The sequence below is a fragment of the Lithobates pipiens genome, unplaced genomic scaffold (assembly GCF_037356315.1).
Source record: "Lithobates pipiens isolate NorthernLeopardFrog02 unplaced genomic scaffold, aLitPip1_a1.2 Scaffold_10, whole genome shotgun sequence".
Taxonomy (NCBI): Eukaryota; Metazoa; Chordata; class Amphibia; order Anura; family Ranidae; genus Lithobates; species Lithobates pipiens.
Window position 1 is genome coordinate 201,338,808 of NW_027507686.1, and position 22,760 is coordinate 201,361,567.

Sequence of the window (22,760 nt, forward strand, 5' to 3'; positions counted from 1 at the left end):
GTCCCCAAACTGTTCCCACAAAGTTGGGAGCATGAAATTGTCCAAAATGCCATGGTATGCTGATGCCTTAAGAGATCCCTTCACTGGAACTAAAGGGCCAAGTCCAACCCCTAAAAAACAACCCCACACCAAAATCCTGGTGGAGGGGGGATTATAGTGTGGGGTTGTTTTTCAGGAGTTGGACTTGGCCCCTTCATTCCAGTGAAAGAGATTCTTAATGCATCAACATACCAATACATTTTGGACAATTTCATGGTCCCAACTTTATGGCAACAGTTTGGGGATGGCCCCTTCCTGTAGCAACATGACTGCACGCCAGTGCATAAACAAGGTCCATAAGGACATGGATGAGCGAGTTTGGGGTGGAGAACGTGACTGTCCCGGGGTGGAGAACTTGACTCTTGTGTATAATCCACCAAAACCAAACCCAATCTGGGAGATATTGGGAATAAAAAGCTAATTAATCAATTGTCAAGCCTCACTGCTTTCTAAACCAAAGATTATCATGCCAAAATACGTACAATTTGAAGAGCTACAGCTTAGGAGGGCAGGCTGCACCATTTGTAGCTTAATCTGCGTTCAGAAGAAGCGACTGGCACCACAGTGAAGTGTTTACTGATCCTATCGGAGAAACCTGCTTCATTTCAGAATTGGGCATTCAATGGTTTCTTTCATACCTTTCCTCCTTTGTTTGAATGCCTGCCGGTGCTGAATTAGGAGCCGTATCGCTACGCTTACATGGCTTGAAAACAAAGGATTTTTTTGTTGAACATAAATATTCAGTATTTTTTCTTTTATTTCCTTGAAAGAGTAAAATAAAAGGCTTCTTTCGCGTGAATCGATAAGAGCAATGGGAAGGACACAGGGAAGGAAGTCGGGCTAGATACACTTGTGCTTAACAAGTCAAGGGAGACAAATGTGTTTAAAGTTTGATCTAAAAAATAAATAGAGCAGTATCAGATGAATGTGTTACAAGGTAGGCTCCACATGTTAGTGGATTATGAATTTAATTCTGCTACAAAGACATTCATTAGAAAGGTGCACCTTTTTCAAATTTGTTTGGGTCATCTAAATGACACTACTGAAGTTGCTGCAATTTCAGAAAAGGTTCCTGCTCTACTTTGATCCGACTTTGACATGGCTTCAATGCTAGAGAGTGTAAAAATCTTATCAAAGTCATATCAAAGTCGCACTCCAAAGTTGCATTAAAAATCACAACTTTGGAGTCAGCTAGTGTGAACCGAGCCATACTGTAACATAACGATTATTCTACCTAAAGTAGAACTTCACCCAGAAGGAGAAGTTCTGCCCTTCCTCCTTCTCCCCCTAGGTGCCTAGGTGATCCGATTAGAAGTTCTCCTAGTAGCCTTCTGGGACATCATAGGTTCCAAAAGGCTGCAGGACCATTCACAAAGCGCAGCATGGCTCGCATATCCACAATGAGCAGCTGGCTATTAAGCCACAAGGAGTTACAGCCAGTTGCCCACAATTAACATGTCAGCACCAGAGACACGAAGATTGGTGAAGAACCAGCTTGGGTGAGGCTGACGCTGTATCCTGGGACAGGCGAGTATCTGTTTATTAAAAGTCCTCAGCTAAAGTTTTTGTACCTGCTTATTTAAATTTTTTTCTGAACTGGCTGAAGAATCGCTTAATAGCAGGCATTTCTATACATTGAACCCCACTTAGCTCCGGGTAACATGGTAGCTGTCGTGCTGCACTGTGAAAACATGGAATTTGGCCATTTGGCATGTGCTCCAGAGAATGCTTTTATGCAGCACTTTTACATCAGTCCCTCAAGGGGCTTAAAATCTAAGGCTCCTAACTCAAATTCATAGATACACATACTAGGGCCAATTTAGACAGGAGCTAATTAACCTATCAGCATGTCTTTGAAGTGTGGGAGGAATCCGAATACCCTGAGTGGGAAAACAGAGTACCCTGGGAGGTAACCCACATAGGCACATGCAAACTCAACGCAGGTGGTGCTGTGGTTGGGATTTGAACCAACGTCCCTAATGCTGCTAGCCAGAAGTGCCAACCACTTACGCATATTTTCTTTGCGTTAAGGAGCACTGCATTGAAGCCCATTCTTTTAAGAAAAAGGCTGCCAATATATCTCAACCTCAGGAAACAAAAATAGATCCTGTATGTTTCAAAACGCATCACAATGCAAACCAATCGCATTTATGCATTGTGGTGAACACTGCTCTGCGTTGCTAATAAAAATGTATGGCAGCGCACAACAAACCATACATACAGTGAGTTGCCGAGTGTTACCATAAACACACACTCTGGTGTGAATACGCTGTGATTAATACCTTTAACCTACTAAAACTGGTAAAGACGACTTTCTTTCTTTTTTTTTTTTATATTTATTTATAGATTAGAATACAGACATGTACACTCGTATTGCCCAAGAATGCATGGCTGTGAACAGAGCGCGCACACACAGCTGGCGCCATGCTTATCTTATGGGAACAATAACTACTAGACAATAGGTTCTCTATACTGCACTGTTCAGCAGATATAGCGTCCGGGGGTGTCTTCAGAGATCTGAGGGTATCCATTACAATTTCTGCCAGTTTATGTTCACCTAATATTTATAAGCTTCCCTTTTTAAACTGCATACGTTTTTCTGAATGGCAGAAAATGTAAGTTGTTTGTCCATACACATTGCAATCAGATTGTACAATCTACATTGTCCTAAGTTTGGGTTGCAAGGTCCAAAAGTGAAATAACCTTACAAGCAAAATGTAAACAAAATTAAAAATAAATAAATATGGAGAACAAATTTTACACTTTTTTAAATCCTCTAAAAGCACCAATGAAACCTTGTTTTACTAATATTCTGAAAAACCAATACATTTTAAGGTTTTAAAAACGATATATAATACTCGAGGACATGCTCAAACATTTGTAAATGATATATATGCAAGTTAATATTTTCACAGGTTCACGTTTTAAAAGTGTTTTTTTTTTTTTTACAAGCTTTTTATGAACACATTTGATTTCAGATTTGAACATGTATATTCCGATTTCTTTATATATCACTTGCCTTATATATTGTACAAATTGTTCTGTGTAGCCAGTTTAGGTTGACTAACCTTATAAAAATTTTCACGCAAGATAAAAAGTACAAATTTTTCATGCAAGCTTTAGAATCCCATATATTAAAAGGTTGACATTTTTTTACAGCCTCTAAACACACAGGCGTATTAGAAGAGGCGCATTTAGAGGCTGGAAAAAAACAAACAATCAGGCCGCGTACACACGGGCGGACTGTTCGCCCAACTTTGTCCGCTGAACAGTGTTTGGGCGGACAGTCCGCTCGTGTGTGGGCTTTCAGCGGACAGTTTCAGCGGACAGTTTGACGAACAAGGTTTTTCGGAAATTCCGTAAAACTGTCCGCTGAAACCTTGTTTGAGCGAACAGTCCGCCCGTGTGTAGGCTTGTTCGTCAAACTAAGTTCCGCGCATGCTCAGAAAGGATTTACACGCCGAAAGTTATAATGCTTTGTATAGGACGTCGTATTTTTCGTCCCGTCGTACGTGCCGTTCACGTCATCGCGCACGGTTTCAGCAAACTGTTCGTTCGTCGTGTGTGGGCATGTCCGTCCATGCTAATTTTGAGCGGACTGTTTGCCGAAACTGTTGGACGGACAAAGTTGGGCGAACAGTCCGCGCGTGTGTACGCGGCCTCACTCGCACAATCAGTAGAGGAGTGTTTGGGCAGAAAAAAGCTGGACGTGCCTAAACATGAAATGCTTGAGTGTTCACGCATTCCAATGGCCAGAATAAAGTAATATTCTGGCCAATGAAATGAACGAGCGTACAAATGCTGATGCGCCTAACCTAAACAAACATGCCTTTAGGTGCGTTTAAGCTTCTTTTGCACTTAGAACATGGGGGAGGAAAAAAAATAAAAATGAATGTTCTGTGTGCATGACCCCTGAAGTTTTAAATTCCGGTCCCAAGACACCAACATCTTTTTTGCCCAATTTTATTTTAATTTTTTTACACTAAATCTTTAGAAACTGATATAATCTAACTTTTTTTAACAAAAACATTTACTATGGGGTAGATTTGTAATTTGTATAAATAAATCTATTTCACTATGGGGGATATACACATAACACTGTCTGAAAAGGTTAAGCTTTCAGAGAAAGCCCAGCACTACCTAAAGGATAAAAAAAATGTTAAAGCGGAGTTCCACCCAAAAGTGGAAGCTCCACTTATCTGCCTGTTTTTGACAAGTACCTGTCCCCACTTCTGAGAGATCTCGCCGCGTCCAGATTGCTCAGAAGTTCGGCTCCCCTCCTCCTTCCCCTGCCATTCAGAAAGCGCAGGGTGCTTCACGAATACGCAGTAGGGAACCGGCTGTGAAGCCCCAAGGCTTCACTACCGGATTCCCTCACAGGCAATGGCGGCGGCATGGCACCCGAGAACTGATGAAGACATTAGCTGGGGTGCCGACATTTCTGGATCCTTGGACAGGAAGTTGTTCTTTCTCCGAGACCCATGATAAATGCCTAATGGTCCCTGCTCTGGCTGTCAAGGTCTGATTTGGATGCCGCTGACTAGTGAGGGTGCAGGCTGAGGAAAGGTCCATCCAGACCCAAAGCATACTGAAAAAATTGGAAGAGATAGCCCAGCCACCGCACACCTCACCCAGCCTAATTGGTTAGCAGGTAAAATCAGTCTTAGCTTGATTCATCCAGACCACAACTACACAAATGCACAACACATTAAATCACTTCCAAGTTTATATTCCGCTGTACGAGAACTTTCGTAACTTTAGTAAACTTTTCATTTTTAATATGAGACTAGCATGCAAAAACCTCTGGCACAACAAGGATGGATGACTCTCACACTGTGGCTTTTGACAGTTGGCCCGCCAGTTGTCAAACTCCTTGAACAGTGCCTGCACCTGAATACATGCAGGTGTTGTTCAGCTGACATTTAACGCCCATCTCCTTCGATTTTTAAATTGAGGGATGTTGGGCGTGAGGTGGTCGATAGGGTCACCAACTGAGCAAAATTCAAACAGTGCAGCACCAGCTTTATGTTTTCTATACTTCAGCTCCACATGTTGACTGCAGATGGCAAATACAAAATATTCATATAAAATAAGTTAATTTCATCTCCTTAAACCTAAAGAAATGCAAAAACTAAATTTTTTTCTTTGCTCGTGGTGAAAATAAAAGCATATAAAAGAGTATATCATTAAAAACCACCATGGTCACATTTATTTTCTCACCATCATTGGCAGTGAAAGCATTTTATTTCGATAGTTGCTGTGGGTCTACACTTTCATGAATGAGACCTGATGTGGTCAATTCATTATATAACCTACATTGCTTACTTTTGCAGCATAACATGTCTGTAGAACTGCCTTTACATGCAGAATGTGAACTGTGCCCACATCCTGTATCTATTTCCATTATAGCAATTAAATGCTTTGTTGATTAAGCCCATCCACGCAGTCAAAGCCCCTCCAGCAAGGGATCCATAATGAAAGGAAGTACTCGTCTTGACACAATACACAGGCACACTCGTGTCACGCCATCAGCTCTTTGATCCTTGCTAAGAAATAATCTGATGGATAAATATTGTGGAGTCACGTTATGCAACAGTCAGTACTTACAGCGCTTCCAGGCTATCCAACCCGTCAAAGCAGTGCGGTCCTAGAGTTTTGATTTTATTGTTGTGGAGATGTCTAGGAGCATGAAAGGAGAAAGGTTTACTGAGTAAAATGCAAACAGTTTGCAGATTAAACTAAACCTGTCAGCATGCAGTTACATTGCCTATGGTTATAGAAATCCAGGAAGAACTATTTGTATATTGTTCAGTTTTCAGTGTTGTGATAGTTTGACTGACAATTACTTGGTCTTACCCAAATTAATTTTATATATATATTTTTTTTTTTTACTTTTGTTGGTATTTAATAAAAGTGGTTGTAAAGGTAGGACATGTTTTACTTTAATGCATTTCCTGCATTAAGGTACAAAATTTCCCAGCAGTTGCATCACCCCCTGCCCCTTTTATACTTAACGGGGCCTTTCCCGATCCAGTGTTGTGCTTGCTGCGGCGCTCTCTTCACAGGACACAGAGGCAGTAGCAGGAGCCATTGGCTCCTGCTGCTGTCACTCAAATCCTGGGGGGGAGGAAGCAGGGGCTGGGGTCGAGTTGCGTTGTGTGTGTCTATGGATGCACACAGCGGCTTCCTATGGCAGAGCAGAGAAGAGAGGAAGCCTAGAGCACTGGAGCGATACCCTAGTACTCTAGGGGTAGCCTAGAGCGCCAGTGGGGTACCCTATTGTGCACTGCAGGTAAGTATGACATGTTTATTTTTTCTTTAAATATATATATAAATTTACAACTGCGTTAAGTACAATTTTTCATATATAAAAAGAATAAAATTCGGCAAAGTAATTAAAATTGATGCTGCCTACTAATTCATTCATAAATCCTTTATTAATTGAAAGATTCGTCCTTTGTTCTTCCTCTGCGTTACAATAATGGTTATAATTATCTGGACACCTGACTACCCCTTCCACTTACATGGTCAAAACCATAGTAGAAGAAACCACTTCAAATTATTGAGTTCAGATCAAGGGTACATACAAATAAATACATTTTTGACAACTGTTCACTTCCAATGTTGTAGAAAGTTTTTTTTAAACCCGTTTGATCAAGAGATAGTTAAAATGAATTTAGAGTAGGGGACAACGAGTGGCCAGTACAGGGCCATGAGCTCAGCCCTAATGAACATTGCCTTTGGCATGAACTGGAAGACCAACTGCAAGCCAGATCTTTTTGTCTAACATCAGAGTGACCCAATAAATGTGCTTTTGGCTGAACCCAAATTTCCCCATAGTCACATTGCAAAATTTAATAGAAAGCCTCCACTGAACAGAGGCTGGTGTAATATTGGGGGAAGGATAAATTAAAGAGGTCCCGTCACTTTGCCCATTCAGGGAAAAATGATGGTGTGTTTGCAAAGGCCTCCTGCACCCCGCTTTCTCCAGCTACCCTTGCAGCTTGTAAAACCCAAAGTGTCCCCTGGAATTCTGGTGCTGGAGGCTAGTGGGAGTGATCATGTCACTGCTTCAACAGACTAGAGTACAGTTATGTGAGAAAATCATGTGTTCCCCCATATCTGAAAGAATTTTCTCCAGCGGTAGAGGTTAGTATACCAAGTTGATTAGAATTGGGGAAAGGTAGCAGAGAACCTTTACAAACACTCCAGAACTTTGCACTGAATGGGCAAAATGACCGGACCTCTTTAATTTATTCTTCCCCCAATATTACACCAGCCTCTGTTCAGTGGAGGCTTTCCACCTTCCAAGGTGACAGTGTCTACCTAATGCCCATGGTTTTGGAATAGGATATCCAACAAACCTTTATGTGTGATGGCCGGTGTCAAAATGTAGGTTAAATAGTGTTTAAAAAATAAATAAAAAATACAAATACAATGTCCCACTAAAAACACAGATGGAAAAACACATATTTTAACACTTCTCCAAGAAATCAAATGTCTCAACAGATCATTTTAACAATGCTATTTTTCAGTGAGCGAGTCTCCTTTTAAAAAGAAAAACATCTGCTATTTTAGATTAAATTTTTCATTTCCTTGAAATATTGACCTGGAAATACTTACAAAACAACGAGGCTTGACAGATTTGAGAAGGCATAATCCGGTATGTGAGTGATTTTGTTCAGAGCCAGCGTTAAGGCCTGAAGGGATGGGAGGTTACTGAGGGGACGAACCGGGACCTCTGTTAAACTGTTGTCATCCAGCCACAGATGTCGGAGCTGCACAAGGCCCTCGAAGCTGTCATCTGGCACGGTGACAATATGGTTAGCGTCTAGTCGTCTGTAAGAGAAACGCACAATTCATCAGTTTTGTGTCATGACCAGAAGCAAGTTTACTGAAAATGGAAGAGATAAAATATTTTAAGAACTTACGAGTTGGACAAATAAAACCACAGAGTGAACGTTCAGGAAAGTCAAAAATTTTTTGATCCTTGTACTAAAAACTTACTGGAGATATGGTTTAAACAAATTACATTTTTAGTGTAATTTTATTCAGCTCAAATTACATCAGTCACTTTGCCCATTAATGACAAATTAGTTGAGTAACAAGCACCCTCACCAGCATTCCTCTGAAGCAACCGTCGCCAATGCCTGATGCTTCCAGGTGCGAAATAGCATAATATGGGGTGGCATATAACCTCCTTCCAGGATGCAGTGCCCAGGCCTCAGGGTCCAATTGCCAGGACATCTGATGAGGACGTCAACTCTGTGTAAGCTCCAACAACATTCGACATAGTGGATACACAGGTGACCCCTGGACTAGCCAGGTGGTCTATTTTGAGGCTCTGAGGGTTTCCCAGCTCTGTTCTCAGCGGCTGGAATGGAAGTGGAGATAGGAAGGCGACACTACAAGGTGGAGCAGCTGAATGCCCAAGCCTTTGTGCACCTTATTGGTTGCTAGGACACTGGGGGGCCTAGCAAATTAATCTTTTTGAGTAGAGGTCGGCACACTGGTTAGGACATGTGACCTGGTGTGTCTGGTAAACTGGCAAACTACCTAGTGCCAGTATATAGTGGATAGGCTTCAGCTCATCTCCTCCCAAAACCACACTTTAGGCTTTGCATGGCTTTGGAAAGAGATGAGCTGAAGCCGATCTACTACACTGGGAGTAGGCGATCTACCAGTGTGCTGTTCGGTGCTTTTTCCCCAATGATGGATACACAAAGTTACAAATGCAGAGTAATGGTATGTGAGGATAGTCAGCATAAATAAGTCAGGCAGCGAGATATAAGGAATGGCATGTATGGCAAAGTGGCAGTCTCTTTAACAAACCATTTTGTCACATTGGTCATGTAGGTTGTGAAAAAAGCTTTAGATGTAAAATAAAACACTTTGGAGCATTTTTAAAAGTTTTCTGTGGATTCCCATCACACTATTCTGGCTCTACCTTCTTCTCTGCAATAATTGCACCAACATGGAGTCTTTCTCCCTGTTTCTCCAGCTGTAGTAGTCTGTAACCATAAAGATGGGAGCAGTGCCAGGAGTTTGGCACGGACTGATAATGAAGTTGTGGTGCACCCTATCATGTAGCCACTGACCAAATGGATTGGGTTTTACCCTTGGAAATTTAAATACTTCCAAAGCTATTCAACGATAGACTGAGCACGGGGACTAAAAATGACTGCCAGAGAGAACTTCTAGAACTACCAGGAAAATGGAGATTATATACAGTACCTTGCAAAAGTATTCACTCCCCCCCCTCCCCCTTGGCTTTTTAGCCATTTTGTTACATTACAGCCTTTGGTTAAATTTTTTTTTAATCTGAATTATATGTGATGGATCAGAACACAATAATCTAAGTTGGTGAAGTAAAATTAGAAAAATATATACATAAAACTTTTTTTTCAGAAATAAAAAAACTGATAAATTGGCATGTGCGTATATATTCACCCCCTATGTTATGAAGCCCATAAAATGCTCTGGTGCAATTACCTTCAGAAGTCACATAATTAGTGAAATGATGTCCACCTGTGTGCAATCTAAGTGTCACATGATCTGTCATTACATATACACACCTTTTTAAAAGGCCCCAGAGGCTGCAACACCGAAGCAAGAAGCAACACTAACCAAAAACTGCCATGAAGACCAAGGAACTCTCAGCTGATGCTGAGAAGTACAAGTCAGGGTTAGGTTATAAAAAAAATATCCAAATCTTTGATGATCCCTAGGAGCACCATCAACTCTATCATAACCAAATGGAAAGAACATGGCACAACGGCAAACCTGCCAAGAGACGGCTGTACACCAAAACTCACGGACCGAGCAAGGAGGGCATTAATCAGAGAGGCAGCACAGAGGTAACCCTGGAGGAGCTGCAGAGATTCACAGCAGAGACTGGAGTATCTGTACATAGGATGACAATAAGCCGTACGCTCCACAGAGTTGAGCTTTATGGCAGAGTGGCCAGAAGAAAGCCATTACTTTCAGCAAAAAACAAAATGGCACATTTTGAGTTTGCGAAAAGGCATGTGGGAGATGTATGGAGGAAAGTGCTCTGGTCTGATGACACTAAAATTTAATTTTTTGGCCATCAAAGAAAACGCTAGGTCTGGTGCAAACCCAACACTTCACCCAAAAGAACACCATCCCCACAGTGAAACAAGGTGGTTTCAGCATCATCCTGTGGGGATATTTTTCAGCAGTCGGGACTGGGAAACTGGTCAGAGTTGAGGGAAAGATGGATGGTGCTAAATACAGGGATATTCTTGAGAAAACCTGTACTATATTCTGTGTGTGATTTGAGGCTAGGACAGAGGTTCACCTTACAGCAGGACAATGACCCCAAACACACGGCTAAAGCAACACTTGAATGATTTAAAGAGGAAGTAAACCCTGATGGGTTTACTTCCTCTTTGATTCCCTGCAAAGGTAAAGCATAATGGACTACTATGCATCGCATAGTAGTCCATTATGTGTCACTTACCTGACACAGGAGCCAACGAAGTCACTGCTGTCCCCTTGTGTACGGAGCTTCCATCTTCTCGGTGGGTCTCGCTGCTCCGGCGCTGTCATTCGACAAAGCCGCAATGACGTCACTCCCGCGCATGCACGCGGGAGCCGCAGCTCGCGGCATATCGCCGCTGACAGTGGCGCGCTCAGTGCACCTGTGCGCCGCTGTCTATGGCACATGCGCCGTAGACAGCGGTGCCTGTGTTTTGGCAAATATCTCCTAAACGTGTAGGTTTAGATTTTCTTGAACCTACAGGTAAGCCTTAATCTAGGCTTACCTGTAAGTCAAAGTGGTTTGTAGGGGTTTACAACCACTTTAAAGCGGTAGTAAACCCGCAATTTTTTTTAAACCTGCAAAGCAAAAGGCATAATGAGCTTTATGAAATGCTTACCTTAGAACGAGGCCCCGATCCACGCCGAGGGAGCTGACATGCTCCCTCGGCGTTTCTTCCGGCGCTGTGAGTGGCCGGAGCCGCGATATCGTCACTCCCGCGCATGCGCGCGGGAGATTTCATTCCGGCCGGCCGGCCACTGCCGGATTTTCAGACCGAGAATCCCCTTGTGCGCATACCGAGGGGAATATCTCCTTATTATAGGCTTTCCTGTAGGTAAAAGTTAAAAATTTGAGTATACAACCACTTGTAAATGTGTTAGAATGGCCTAGTCAAAGCCCAGAACTTAATCCAATAGAAAATCTGTGGTCAGATTTAAAGATTGCTGTTCACAAGCGCAAATCATCCAACTTGAAGGAGCTGGAGCAGTTTTGCAAGAAAAATGGGCAAAAATCCCAGTGGTAAGATGTGGCAAGCTTATAGAGACTTATCCAAAGTGACTTGGAGATTTGATAGCCTCAAAATGTGGCTCAACAAAGTATTGACTTTAGGGGGGGTGAATAATTATGCACATTGACTTAATCTGTTATTGTGTCCTATTTGTTGTTTGATTCACAATAAAAAAATCTTTAAAATTGTGGGCATGTTCTTTAAGTTAAATGATGCAAATCCCCACAAAAGTCCATGTTAATTCTATATATATATTTATGTAAATTATGATTTGATCATCTGTCAAGTTTTAGTGCTGTGTCTCTGCTTAGATTTCTTTAGCATTCGTACACACGGTCTGACTTTTTGACAACAAACATGCAAATTAGCTGTTTTGGAGCAACATCGGACCGTGTGTACGCTCCATCGGACAAACTTTTTCTGTTTTCATCGGACTTTTGTTGGCTGTGCGAACGGACAAACTTTTTGACAACATAAGTCCGATGGAGCAAAGTCCGATCGTGTGTACGCAAAAGCATCGGACTTTTGTACAAGGTACAAACACGCATGCTCAGAACCAATGCAAAAGATCAGACTACAATACAGAAGTTGACCAAGGGTGGCGCTGGAGTCATTGAACGTCCTCTTTTGAAGTGTCGTCAGTACGTTGTGACGTCATTACGTTCGTGTTTGTTGTCAAAAAGTCCGATCGTGTGTATGCAATACAAACTTGTGGACTACGCCCTTTGTACAAAAGTCCACGGGAAAGTTTGTACAAAGTCCGATCGTGTGTATGAGGCTTCAGAGTGGATTTCCTGATGGTGCCAGTGGTCCAACTTTGTGTAATTGGAACAGCCAATTGAACAGGGTGACAACACAAGAGCACAATTTAGGGGACAGGGACAGAATGTTGTCAGCTAATAATTCACAGTGGAATCACTAGGTAAAAAGGTACAGATGTTAAAATGTTGAAAATTAGTTCTTGCATAAATACACAGATGAAAATATATATAAGAGCAGTTTTACTTCCCAAAGGCTTTGTATTTTTGCCCATTTAGTCCTGAGATTTACACTCTTCCAGCATAGAACTATTTGGCAGGGAAAGGGACCTGATATTTCTCTTCTAGAGTTCCCCTTTTACTTCTCATCCCCATCTCCACCCTATGACTGGACAGAGAAAGGAGAAGCGAAACACCAATTTGCATAACTGTTACTTTGCCCTCCCCTCCTATCAGCATTCTCCTTGCACTGACTCCAACACACCTCTGACTTCCCGGGCTGCTTCTTCCTCCCGTTTCTGAGCTCTGATGTACAGGGGGCAGCAAACCAAGTCAAATCCAGGTGAATTAATTGGGGTCTTTCATATCAGTCTAGATTTCAGCTTGAAAGCTTATATGACATTTTAGTGACTGGGTTGAAATTCATGTGGTTATACTCTTAGGCCGGCCATACGCTGTTCGAATCTCAGCCGGTTCAGCAGGAGCCGGCCAAGATTCGAACTGTTAATAGGCAGGCTGAATGTACCAAGCTGATCAATCAACTTGGGTACAACCAGCCTGCCGGATTACCTTTCAGTTATAGTCGGCTGCTATAGATGCTAGCAATTAGCAATGTCTTTTCTCAGCGGGGACTGCTTCCTCCGCCGGGAAACGACAATTGCCGATTTCCCTGTCAGCGCGGTCCGTGTTGATGGTGGAATTGTGCGAATTTCAATCCATGGTTGCAGGAAATAAATTTGCAACACTTACCTGGCTAACTTACAAATTAAAAACGCAAGCTTTGAAAACAATGTGTCGTTTTTTCTTTAAAAAATAAAAAGTAGGAAAAAAAAATCCATGCAGCACACCAGGTACAGTGTGAATAATTATTCTTGTTGAGGTCATGGCAACAACGGCAACAAAGGGAAAATTCTTTACCAGCACCCCACCTAGACTATTGTGTTTCAGGGGATGCTTAATTAATCCTCGTTCAAAGCGTACTTTGAACTGATAAACGATGCACGCTAACAGTTGAAGTGAAGCACAACAACAAAGTACACCGCTGGCCTCTCTGGTATAAGAAGAGTTAACAGAGAAAACTTGGACGGATGTCCCCGTGGCACAATGCAGGGTAGAAGTAAATGGACAAGCTTCCTCCTCCAAACAAAAAACACCTGCACTCTCTTGTCAGGCCGGTGATTAATAACCAAGCTGCCGATCCATTAGGCTTCTCAAAACAAAGAACAGAGATCACTTACAGGTCTCCAATCTTTCCCCTTTCAAAGTTACTGTCAGTTGAAAAATGAAGACAAAACGAGCAACAGTTGCAACTTCTTTTGTCGTCTCCCCCCCCCCCCCCCCCAAGAAAAACAAAAGCCGATTTCTGTGTATCCTATTAATTTCTTCACAAGGGATATCAGGAATTTTAACAGCTGCACATACAACCTTTTTAATGCACAATGGCTACAGCCATTGACAAAACATTGTTTTATATCGAGGCTTCGATCCCATACAGCTGTTTTAGCAGTTTACTGAAAAAAAAAAAAAAGAAAAAAAGTGGCACAAGAATACTTCCATGGGGTTAATATAATTGTTATATGCGGCGTGCTTCCAAAAAACAAACATACAAATGCATAATTATGGTTTGGGAAATCAAGCCACCAGTAAAAAAATAAATAAAAAATAAATACATAGCTAAAAACTCAACTTGCAACAATCAAGAGGTTGACAACTTTTCCATGGTTTATTAGGTACAGAATATGCCCACACATTTTTGGAATCCGTATTACCACACCTCTACTATATGGCCAAAAGTATGTGAACAGCCCTACAAAATATTAAGCTCAGGTGTATCCAGTGAAGAATACAGTTAACATTACAGCTTACAAAGACATTTTAGAACAAGGGTGTCCAAACTTTTGACCTTCCTGGGCCACATTGGAAGAAGCGGAATTGTCTTGGGACACACATAAAATACATTCAGAATAGCTGATGAGCAGAAAAATTCGGGAAGGTCTCAAGTGAACGATCACTGATATAGATAATATGCCTACCTGAGTAATAAAACTTTTTTTATTGTAAAAGTTAAAGAGGGCAACATAAAACTAGTGGCATATTTGACACAGTTTTTGATAAACTAGCCTACACGGCAATATCTGCTTTGATGGATGTAGTAGCAATTCTCAAATTCTCAAGGTGCACATCAAATATTTTGGTTCTAATTTTATCCTTCGTGTGCTTTATACTTGAAAATAGTTGCTGACAAAATATAGGCGTGATCGAAAACTGATGACATGAATAAGGCGTGATTGTGAGGAGTGGGACATTTTTCTTTGGGAAGATAAAACTTAAGTCCAGGAAAGAAACCCGTGTCAGTATTTCTTTGGCCACATGTGTTCTCTAAAAGTAAATACATTTTTATAAAAAAATAAATAAAAAAAAGTTTCAAAAATTTTAAGTCAATTTTACAATTTGTGTTGGGCTGCAGGTTGGACACCCCTGTTTTGGACAATTGTGCTCTTCCAACCTTGAGGCAACAGTATGGGGAAGACGCTTTTCTTTTACCAGCAAGAATGTAACCCTGTGTACAAAGCCAGCTCCATGAACAACAGGAGCAACTTGCAAAGTAAATGCACAAATGTGTATCTTTTAAGGGTATTAAGCAGCTGGTCAAGGCTAGGGTAGAACTTGAGAATGTGGAGGAGACATGGTTTTCTAAGTGGTAGCAGTGCTCCTTTTAATTGAAATCGATAAACACATCTGAAAGGAAGGAAAAAAAATGGAAGGTAAAGGGAAGGTAAAAGGGAAAGGAAAATGAAAGAAAGGGAACCCCCCCTACCATCACCGATGCCAGAGTGTTTTTTTCTATTTTTTATTCCAATAACACATATCCACATAGTGACTTGTCGTCTGTCATCCACTCACAAACATTTCACGCCCTGGGACAGGCACCTTATGTAGTCCAGAGTATAGCAGAAAAAATATGTTTAGGCTGGTCTCAGGCACAGGGTAAGAGTGCCACACAAAATATTTAAAAAATATTTATTCTATTATAGATAGCCAAAATGACAAGCCAACACATTTTGGGGACTAAAATCATACCCTCCTCATCAGGGTTGACAAATGCTTCATAAAGTGGAGTAAAACAGCACGCATGAAATTATCTCAATAGATACAGTAAGGTCCATATATATTTGGACACAGGCACAATTTTTTTCAGGTATTTACCAAAACATATTCAAGCTACAGTTATATAATGGATATGGGCTGAAAGTGCACACTCTCAGGTTTAATTTGAGGGTATGTACATCCAAAATCGAAGGAAGGGTTTAGGAATTACAGCTCCTAAGAACAGCCACCCCCCCCCCCCTTTTCAAGGCACCGAAAGTAATTGGACAAGTGAATCAAAAGCTGTTTCATGACCAGGTGTCCCCTACTCTGTAATTTCTTCATCAATTAAGCAAGTAAAAGGTCTGTAGTTGATTCCAAGTGTGGTATTTGCATTTGAAATCTATTGCTGTGAACCTACATCATGCGTTCAAAGGAGCTGTCCATGCAAGTGAAACTGGCCATTGTAAGGCTTTAAAAGCAAAACAAACCCACCAGAGAGAGAGCAGCAACATTAGGAGTAGCCAAATAAACCGTTTGGTACATTCTGAGGAAAGAAGAATTCATTGCTGAGCTCAGCAACATAAAAAGGCCTGGACGTCCACAGAAGACAACAGTGGTAGAAGATCGCAGGATCTTCCCTATGGTAAAGAAAAACCCATTCACAACATCCAGACAAGTGAAAGATGCTCTCCAGGAGGTGGACGTATTATTGTCAAAAGTCTACAACTAAGAAAATACTTCACAAAAGCAAATACAGAGGGTTCACCACAAGGTGCAAACCATTAATAAGCCTAAAAATAGAAAAGCCAGGCTCTTACAAAAAACATCTAAAAAAAAGCCAGACCAGTTCTGGAAAAGCATTCTTTCAATGGATGAAACCAAGATTAATCTGTACCAGAATGACGGGAAGAAAAAACGTGTGGAGAAGGCTTGGAACAGCGCATGTTCCAAAGCACACAATGTTATCTGCAAAACATGGTAGAGGCAGTGAGATGGCATGGGCATGCATGGCTTCCAGTGGCACTGGGTCATTGGTGTTTATTGATGATGTGACAGAAGACAGAAGCAGCCGGATGAATTCTGCAATGTTTAGAGATATACTGTCAGCCCAGATTCAGCCAAATGCAGCACATTTGATTGGACTGCACTTCACAGTACAGATGGACAATGATCCAAAACACACTGCAAAAGCAACTCAGGACCTTTTGAAGGAAAAGAAGTGGAATATTCTGCAATGGCCAAGTCAATCACCTGATCTCGACTCAATTGAGCATGCATTTCACTTGAAGGCAAAACTAAAAGGCAGAAAGACACACAAAGAACAACTGAAGATAGATGTAGTTAGAGCCTGGCAAAGCATCAGAAAGGAGGAAACCCAGTCTTTGGGTTCCAGACTTCAGGCAGTCATTGCCAGTAAAGGATTCTCAACAAAATATTAAAAATGAACATTTATGATTATATTCATTTGTCCGATTACATTTGAACCCCTGAAAATGGGGGGGGGGGGGGGACTGTGTATAAAAATGGTTGCAGTTCCTAAAATATGTACTTGATATTTATGTTCAACCCCTTCAATTAAGGCTGAAAGTCCGCACTTCAAATTAATTTGGATTGTTTAATTTTAATTTTATTCTGGTGCCATACAGAGTCAAAAGTATGAAAATTGTGCCTGTGTCCAACTATTGTATATATAGACCTTAAGCCCCATACACACTATCAGATTTTCTGCTGATTTTTTCCTTCAGATTTACCAAAACCATGTAGTGCAAGGGCCTGGCTGATTGCATACAAACTGAAACTCCTAAGGTTTGACCTCATATTTTATGGCTTTGGTAAATCTGAAGGAAAAAAAAATCAGCAGAAAATCTGTTAGTGTGTATGGTGCTTAACTTTATTTCTTTTAAAAATCATGTCAATAAAACAGCTTCAGAAACAAAGTGGCTTCCCCTATGTACTCCGGTTTTTATCCACACTCCAAAGACATGTTGGTAAGTTAATTGGCTCCTTTCTTAATTGGTCCTACTATGTATGTGTGCGTATATTATATATGCATAGGAGATAAGCGGCTTACAATCTAAAGTCCCCAAGGGCATCGACGTGTGAACAGTACAGTGTGTAAAGTGCTGCGTAAATTGTTGGCTCTGTCGAAATGCCTGTAACAAACAAGTCCAATTAGACTTTGGTAGCTCTTCAGATGGGCTGAAAGCAAGAGATTCAACAAAAAAAAAAAACCCGGGCCCTGTTCCCATGTCTAACCCGAAGCCTCTTAAGTTCTTATACAAGATGATCATTCAATGGCTGCTCAGGGTGCCACATTTCAATGGAATATGGAGGCATTTCCCATTTCAACTAGCATAAACAGCTTTCTAGAAGCTCACAGACCAGACCAGGTACAGGTATATGAAGGAAAGAAGCACTACAATATTCTATACTGTATACCAACCATTCTAAACCAGGGTTCAGTGGATCCCTAGGGTTCCCCTAGAGCAGTGATGGCGAACCTTGGCACCCCAGATGTTTTAGAACTACATTTCCCATGATGCTCATGCACTCTACAGTGTAGCTGAGCATCATGGGAAATGTAGTTCCAAAACATCTGGGGTGCCAAGGTTTGCCATCACTGCCCTAGAGGTTGCTAGGGGTTGAGCTATGGACATTTTGACTTCCTAATCTGATGGTACCTGGATAGTTCTGGGTCCAATGCCATGTAGCAGAGCCAGGCAGCAGGACACCAATGGTCTTTCTTGCTGTCTGTAAGGTTTTTTTTTTTTCTGACCACCACTGTATATGGGCATTCTTCTCCATGATGACCAATGTAAGCGCCATTCTTTGCACAGACTCCCAAAATTAATTTTAGCAGGAGTTCCTTGCAACCTGAAACATTTTTAAGTGTTCCTCTGGGGTAAAAAAAAAAAAAGTTGAGAAAGGCTATGGTATATACACAAACATGTCTACTATAAAAAGGTAGCTAGCAGCCGTGTGTAGGCCATATGGACCTGGGGGAAGTTTTCCCTCACCTAGCTAAAAGCAACTAAAAAGGAACCTTGGCTGACAATATTTTCAGCATCAGTTTGACTTAAAGCAGTATTGAACCCAAAACTAAAAAATGGAATATATTGTAGCTTACCAAACTTTAGACAGTGGCTGTATTGGGTTTCTTTTTTTAAGAATTCTTCCCCTTGGTTTTCAATCTGGAGGTCTGGCCAGTAACACACCTCCTGTATTAGCCCTTGTACACCCGGTCGGACATTCCAATGTAAAATGTCCGATCGGACCGTGTTGTCGGATAATCCAACAGTGTGTGGGCTCCATCAGACTGTTTCCGGCGGAATATCCGACGGACCAAGTTTGAGAGCTTGTCTATAAAACTTTACGACAACATGATCCAATTGGACTTTGTCCGATCATTTGTAGAGAATTCCGATCGGAGAAAGTGCCACGCATGCTCAGATCAAATTTCTAGACCAAAGCTATTGGCTACTAGCCTGAACGTAGTCTCGTTGTAATGAAATAACGTCATCACGTTCTGAACGATCGGATTTTCCGACAACTTTGTCCGTGTGTATGCAACGCAAGTTTCAGACAAAATCCGACTGATTTTGTTGTCGGAATGTCTGACCGTGTGTACAAGGGCTTAGAGTGCCTACACCCTGGATGAATGAGCACAGGGGGCACAGCAGACAACAGCATTGTCAGTATGAGGGAGAGGGGATGTTGGATGTAGTAGCATGTTGAAATACACTAACAAATGGAAGCTAAACTCCAGATAATACTTTATATCTTACAGCAAACCTTTTTTGTGGATACAGGTTTTGCATAAATAAAAAGCTGATCATTAACCTCCTTAGCGGTAATCCCGAGTCTGGCTCGGGTTGGAATTTTAATTACAATAGCGGTAACCCCGAGCCAGACTCTGGCTTGCACCGCTCGATGCAGGGGAGGACACAGGGATCGTTACTTACCTTGTCCCCTGGATCCAGCGATGTCCGCCGCGCTGTGTGATCGAGCCGTCCTGCGCTCGATTCACAGTACCGAATGCCGCCGAGCTCCGTTCCCTGCGACATTACGACGCACGGGAGCGGAGAACGGCGGCAAATTCAAAAATGTAAAAAGACACAAAACACACACAGTACTGTAATCTTACAGATTACAGTGCTGTAGTAAAAAATACACACCCCCTTTGTCCCTAGTGGTTTGTGCAATGCCCTGCATGCACTTTTATATTATAAATACTGTTTTTTACTGCTTGGAATTTGGAGATTGTCCATAGCAACCAAAACATGTCCCTTTTTCAGTTTTTTTTGGATTTGATTACATTATTGAATAATTTTTATTATTCTTTATTATATTATAAACTTTATCATACCCGGGATGTCCGCTAGACTCTGGTTTGAAGAGATTTCAGAGCGTTATTCCTAAGAATTACAGGACTACAAAATAAAAGCCAGATTTCCATGCAAAATAATTGTACCGCTTTCAGCACCTTATTCCAGACTGAATCATACCGCCAGGGAGGTTAAAGGGCACCCCTGCTAGTGTTAAATGTGTCTAATTAATGCAGCCATCACATAAGAAACAGTAAGCTGCAGTATACCAAAGGTTTGCTTTTGGGTTTAATACCACTTTAACACCATTCGTCCATAGACCATCATATGAATGCAAAAAATGATCTTTAAGATGACTGAAACAGAATACTTTGCTCACAAAAAGGTGAGTAGCATACAGAAATGCCAATTCCCTTCCACACCAATCCTTCTGTCATTTTGACAAGTTGCTCGGGGCTTATGAACATGTCAGAATGATTTTTATAAGGCAAGAAAGAGATTCTCAGTATAACAGTGTTGATGTAAAGCAGTGACCTGAGAGACGACTTTCCTCCCCTTACGTAATGCCACCTGCATGCCTCTTACCTAATGCAAATAAATAATCTGCTATTGATGAATCATTTCTGCCTGTTTAGAGAAAGGACTGTTTAAACAGAGGAGCATTAAAATATCTCAGGATACAAAAGCCCTGAGGCTCCATCAAAATAAGAACGAGAAAATACCTGTCCCTTTTCTATCTACTTATTCCAAATTCATAAACCTCCCCTGAAGATCAAAAAGGAAGACTTTCCACCGGGATAAACTCATCTAGCATCACGAGAGCGCCTTCATGTCACCCAGACAGACAAGCTCGGCTGTTCTGGCCTGACTTTAATGAGCAGAAGGAAGGGAGCACAACAATCTAATGAAACTCCACATACAGATACAAAATGCCTAGAAATGTTCCTAGTATTATTATTCCGACATTCGGTTTCCAATCATCTGTTCATGATGCACAGTAGACATGGGCACTGTAAATGAACACATGTACTATGCTGTGTGAGTGAAGTAAAGTGGAGGCCTGTTTATTATGTTTATTGTATGTACTTCCTACACCCCAACTTCGTTTTCTTTTTACCTTCACAGGGGTTATTTTAGATTGTCAGAAAGCAGGGGCAGCCCATCCATTAAGGGTGCAAGAGTGCCGCCCCCTCTATCTACGCCACCCCGCTATATGGTTCATGGACAGATTCATGCATAGCATGAATCTATCCACGGCCACCACCTATTCATGCATCTGGCCCCTTTCAAGACACTGGACGCATGAATTACAGCGGCAGGGGTGTTTTGTTTTTTGAAGCACCCAAATTAGAGTCATAGGCTCTAATAGGCTTCAAAATAGTGTGGACTCAAAGCACAGAGCATTGCGCTCAGAGCCCACCCAGGTGTTAGGTAAGCAACATAATATTCGCTTTTCTAACACTGAATCGCCTCTCCAACAATCAGGAAGCATGAGTCTGATACCTGTTTCCCGATTGGCTGAAAGGTCAGGTGATCCTATTGGATGCCTAGGAGGATGCGTGGAGGAAGGTGCCGTGATCCACACCACAGAAGGAGGAAGAAAGCCGCCGACATGCTGCTCGTCCACTTCCTAGATGGGGTAAGTGCTGTGCTGGGCTTTGATCTCCCGGCTGTCCTCCCGGAGGGGGGGGGGGGGTTGCTGTTTGCTATCGCCCCCCCAAATAAAACCCACCAGCCGTCACTGTCAGAAATGTAAGGAAAAAAAACAGGGAGGGGGAGGCGCCAACCTGACTGTTAGTATTAAAATTGTGTGTGTATCCACACACACACTAATATATATATATATATATATATATATATATTACACGGTCAACAAGGCTTTCCCATTATAATGTTTTTTTCACCACTGAGAATCCCCGGAAAAAAAAAAGATCCTATGTATTGTCACTCCTGGAATAAGTTAAAAATTGGATTCCTACTCCGAGTGTTCTAGGCTGCGTGTGGATGATTGAGTAAGCAAGGTGTCATACCGCCTGCATAAATTGCATCTCACAAAACACGTGAAAAAAAAAAAAAAAAAACAGCAAAAGCTTATTGATTTATAAAAAATTTATTATTTTGTTCATTGGAACCTGCAAAGCACTGCAACTTTAATAAGTGGATGGATAATGCTCAGTCTCCTTCAGACTATACCGCCAAGCACACCTTGGTACAGACCTTCAGTTACAAGGCTGCAGGGAGTATCAAAGTACTACAAGTGCAGTGACGTCACCACGCTTGTACTCCTTTGCAAGCTACGAGTCCCTATGAGGTTCCCCAAATTCTGTTAAGGAGGAAGTAAAGTCTTCCTGTTTAATTGTACCTACAGGTAAGCCTATAATAAAGGCTTACCTATAATTACTGTAAATATCTCCTAAACTTACGTTTAGGACATTTTTACTATATACGCCGCTGACATCGTTGGCGCATGCGCACTAAATGAACGCTCGTGCCATTTCTTCATGGCTCTGAACCGTGGCTGGCGGTGCATGCACGGGAGTGACGTCATCGGGGCTCTGCCAATCACAGCGCCGGAGCCCGCGAACCCAGAACAAACATAGGGGAAGATGTAAGCCGTGTGTGGACGGCACTGCAGGGCTTCGGTAAGTAGTGATGGACGAACTTCCGACGGGACGTTTCGCGAACGCGAAACGCGAACGGACACAAACGTTCGCGAAAACGACCGTTCGCCGCGGGCTCCATTGACTTCAATGGGAGGCGAATTTCGCAAACCTTTAGGTCGAATTTGCGGCCACGGGGTAATTATTAGGGGGTAGCACGTAGTCCCACCACCTGGACAATAGCATAATACATGTATGAGGTGAATTTGGGATCGATAACTACAAGCATTTTTTTTTTATTTGGGAAATTGTTCTGACAATTCAGGACTATGGAGCTAATGAAGGCAATGGAGGAGAGGGAAGGTCAGGGACCAGGGTAGGCAAACAAGAGGGTGCAGGAGATACAGAGCACTGACAGCAGCACCGTAATACAGAGCA

At 41.9% G+C, this 22,760-nt stretch overlaps 1 protein-coding gene across 2 annotated transcripts in view; it reads right to left on the reverse strand.

Annotated features, from left to right (window-relative positions):
* Positions 1 to 22,760, reverse strand: part of LGR4 (leucine rich repeat containing G protein-coupled receptor 4) — a 167,436-nt gene that overhangs the window by 33,466 nt on the left and 111,210 nt on the right. For both annotated transcript variants that reach the window (XM_077460848.1, XM_077460847.1), the window contains 2 exons: positions 7,663 to 7,878; positions 5,647 to 5,718 (listed from right to left, as the gene is read on the reverse strand). In XM_077460848.1, coding sequence (XP_077316974.1) covers positions 5,647 to 5,718; positions 7,663 to 7,878 — 288 coding nt within the window. The remainder of the gene's footprint in view (positions 1 to 5,646; positions 5,719 to 7,662; positions 7,879 to 22,760) is intronic.